Genomic DNA, 2,963 nt, shown 5'->3' with positions numbered 1-2,963 from the left:
ATGATCGGGTTTGGGCAACCCTGTCCTAGACATATCGGCCTAGCTAATATCAACTTGTCATTTTCTGTCAGTTTTAATACATGTTGCATCTACAGACGAGTCAAGCTTTAAATAGGAATATTATCAAAACTCTTTAGAATTTTTTTTTTGAATGAGATGCTAATGGTCTAATCTGATTTAATGATTTATGCTAAGCTAAGCTAAAAGTGCTCCAACCAGACCCAAATATAAACTGAATGGCTAAACTAAACAGTTTAACTCAAGGCGAGTTGTAAAATTAGACTATTTTCAAAAAAGTGTAGCGTTTCTTCAGCTTGCAGCGTGTTTGAGCTCTCTAGGTCATATAAAATAAATCAGATGTATTGATTGTAATAGACTTCACTTTGAATTGAATGTTGTGATCTGTGTGTTGTGTGAAGGGGGAAGGAGCCGCTGCAGGACAGCATCATCTCCACATATGAGGAGCATGAGGACAGTGTGTATGCGGTGGAGTGGTCTGCTGCAGACCCCTGGCTCTTCGCCTCGCTCAGCTACGATGGACGTCTGGTGATCAACAGAGTCCCGCGGGCACTCAAATATCGCATTTTACTGTAGGGCAGGTGAGCGGATCAATGGATTAAAACACCACCAATGCTGTCAATCAGGGGCGGTTTTAGACTCTTTTATTTGCTTGGCTTATATTGTTTCATTTGTCATTTTAGAAACAAAAATTTTAACAACTCAGTGACATAAATGACAGAAAAACTATCATTTCATTATACAAATACACTACCTGACAAATGTCTTGTCCTCGATCCCAGTTGTAAGAGCAACAAATAATAACTTGGAGCCAAAATTCTCATAGAAATCAGTCAAGTTTGGTGAAGGAAAAATCATGGTTTGGGGTACCATTCAGTATGGGGGCGTGCGAGAGATCTGCAGATCTGCAATTAGAAGCTGGTTAAATTCACACACTGCTGCCACACAACTGACCCCTTATAAAAGTGATTTATGCATAATAGGTGCCCTATAATGCATTTACTGTAGCTGCACAAGTAATTGTTAAAAGACTCCAACACTCTCAATTCAAACACCCATGCAATCTTAATATTCTAAATTTGCATGTTTATATGTGTTTATTCCATCCTTTTATAGAGTATTGTAGTTTCTGAGTCACAATCAGTCATATATAAGTACTGAGATAACAGTTAATAGTCCAGATATGAACACTGGTGGTCATTAAAGATTAAAATCACAGTTTAAAAGCAGCTAAACGCTTCAAATGAAGTTAGTAGCGATTACATTTTTTTAGCCAATAGGTGGCGACAACCAACCATCAAAAATGTAAGTCACTGAATAATTGTTCAAAAAATATTCATCTAGTATTGAAACAAGAAATCTTTATGAACGAGTTATTGAATCATTAAAATAAATAAATAAATATTTTTAAAAACGTCATAACCATATTATTTCAGGGAAAAAAAGCATCACCACAATTTTTAAAAGTGGACAGCCGTTTTAAATATTTATTTATGTATTTATTTATGTATTTATAGTATTTTAATTAAAATTAAAATGTAAATAGTTTTAAAAAATAAATTGCGTCAAATAATATTTTGCCAGCACATTTAAAGGGCTGGATTTAAAGAACCACTTTTATAAAATCACTTTTATAAGCTGTTTAAACAGTTGTGTGGGAGCAGTGTGTGAATGTAGCAAGCTTCTAATAGTTAAACAATTAATAACTGCATTTGTTTATACTCAGACTTGATCAAATCAGTCTGCAGAAACACTTTGATTGACATTCTCCCTTTGTACGTATCATCAGAGTTGGAAAGCCCCGCCCACTAGTGACCATCTCTCCTGTATTAGTATAGACTGTAAGTCTTGTTTTTGAATCTGCCACTATGCTGACACACAGGCATTTGTAGCTCCGCCTCCTCCTGAGAAGAGCACAATCTCATTTGAATTTAAAGTGACAGTCACCAAAACGCCACAGTTAGAATCAAAGCCTGAAAGGGTCAGTTTCAGAGAGCTAGACAACATTATCTGTGTGATATTTTGAGCTGAAACTTCACACACACTCACTCTAGGGACATTATTTTGCATCTTGTAAAAAGGAGCTTAATCTAAAGCCCCCTAAGGAGGAAATCCTAGAACCGTCCCTGCTGTCATACATGAAATAACAAGATCCTTATTTTCTTTTCGCAGAATGGCATCACCCGGATGTGGATGAGCGAAACGTGACTGTCTGAGTAAACTCCATCATGGCAGATGCCTGCAGCAGCTGTGCTGTTACTCTTTACCGTGTTTGTGTCATCATTTCCTCACACTTGATGATTTATTGGGCTGGTTAGCCGTTCATCAACACCTGCGTTAGCTAATGTGAACGCAGCTATCGGTGTTCCTGTGTTTTGTTTTGCGTGTACTGTTTGGTGCTGTGGGAAATCAGAACCCTGAAGATTAATTATGATTATGTGTCTTATCGCGTACGCTGTAACAAAAGCAATGCTCCGTGGAGCTGTCAGAGAGAGCCTAATTACCCCTGTATGTTTCCCATAAAACGGCTTTAATTAAAGAGCTGGATTTGATGTCCTTCTCTCCTGCGTCTGTAATTGTGGCGTGAGTGTTGGTTAAAGCACCTCCAGTGACAGTCGGTTTTAATTGCAGCTTGACTCTCCACATCTCTGGATGTTTGCGGTCCGATCTGTCAATAGCAGCGCCATCAAGACGAGTCTCTGAATGCATCATGCCAGCGCTCGCCGGCTCAAGTGCTGCTTCAGATTCCTTTCATACTCGATCTCTGTTGTCAGTGATGCAGGAGGTTCGCACTTTAGGGATTTTCAGCCTCTCGTAGCCTTTCACAAGCCCTGGTTCATCTGTGGACGTGAAGGATGTGAGAGCTCATGGACAGATTTGACCACCTTAAACACTGCATACGTCCGAAAACATGACCAAAAATCCCAGTGCGATATCGATGCAGA

The 2,963-nt window shown here is 38.9% G+C and overlaps 1 protein-coding gene across 1 annotated transcript in view; it reads left to right on the top strand.

Moving 5' to 3' along the window:
* The window catches only part of eipr1 (EARP complex and GARP complex interacting protein 1), a 39,845-nt gene extending 37,275 nt beyond the window's left edge, over positions 1-2,570 (top strand). Inside the window, exons 9-10 of the mRNA XM_056477388.1 lie at positions 420-599; positions 2,191-2,570. Coding sequence (XP_056333363.1) covers positions 420-594 — 175 coding nt within the window. The 3' untranslated portion in view covers positions 595-599; positions 2,191-2,570. The remainder of the gene's footprint in view (positions 1-419; positions 600-2,190) is intronic.
* The last annotated feature ends 393 nt before the right edge of the window (positions 2,571-2,963 follow it).

This window comes from Danio aesculapii, chromosome 17 (assembly GCF_903798145.1).
Source record: "Danio aesculapii chromosome 17, fDanAes4.1, whole genome shotgun sequence".
NCBI classification, from domain to species: domain Eukaryota; kingdom Metazoa; phylum Chordata; class Actinopteri; order Cypriniformes; family Danionidae; genus Danio; species Danio aesculapii.
The sequence above is the reverse complement of the archived record's forward strand: the minus strand, read 5'-3'. Positions and strand labels throughout refer to the sequence as shown.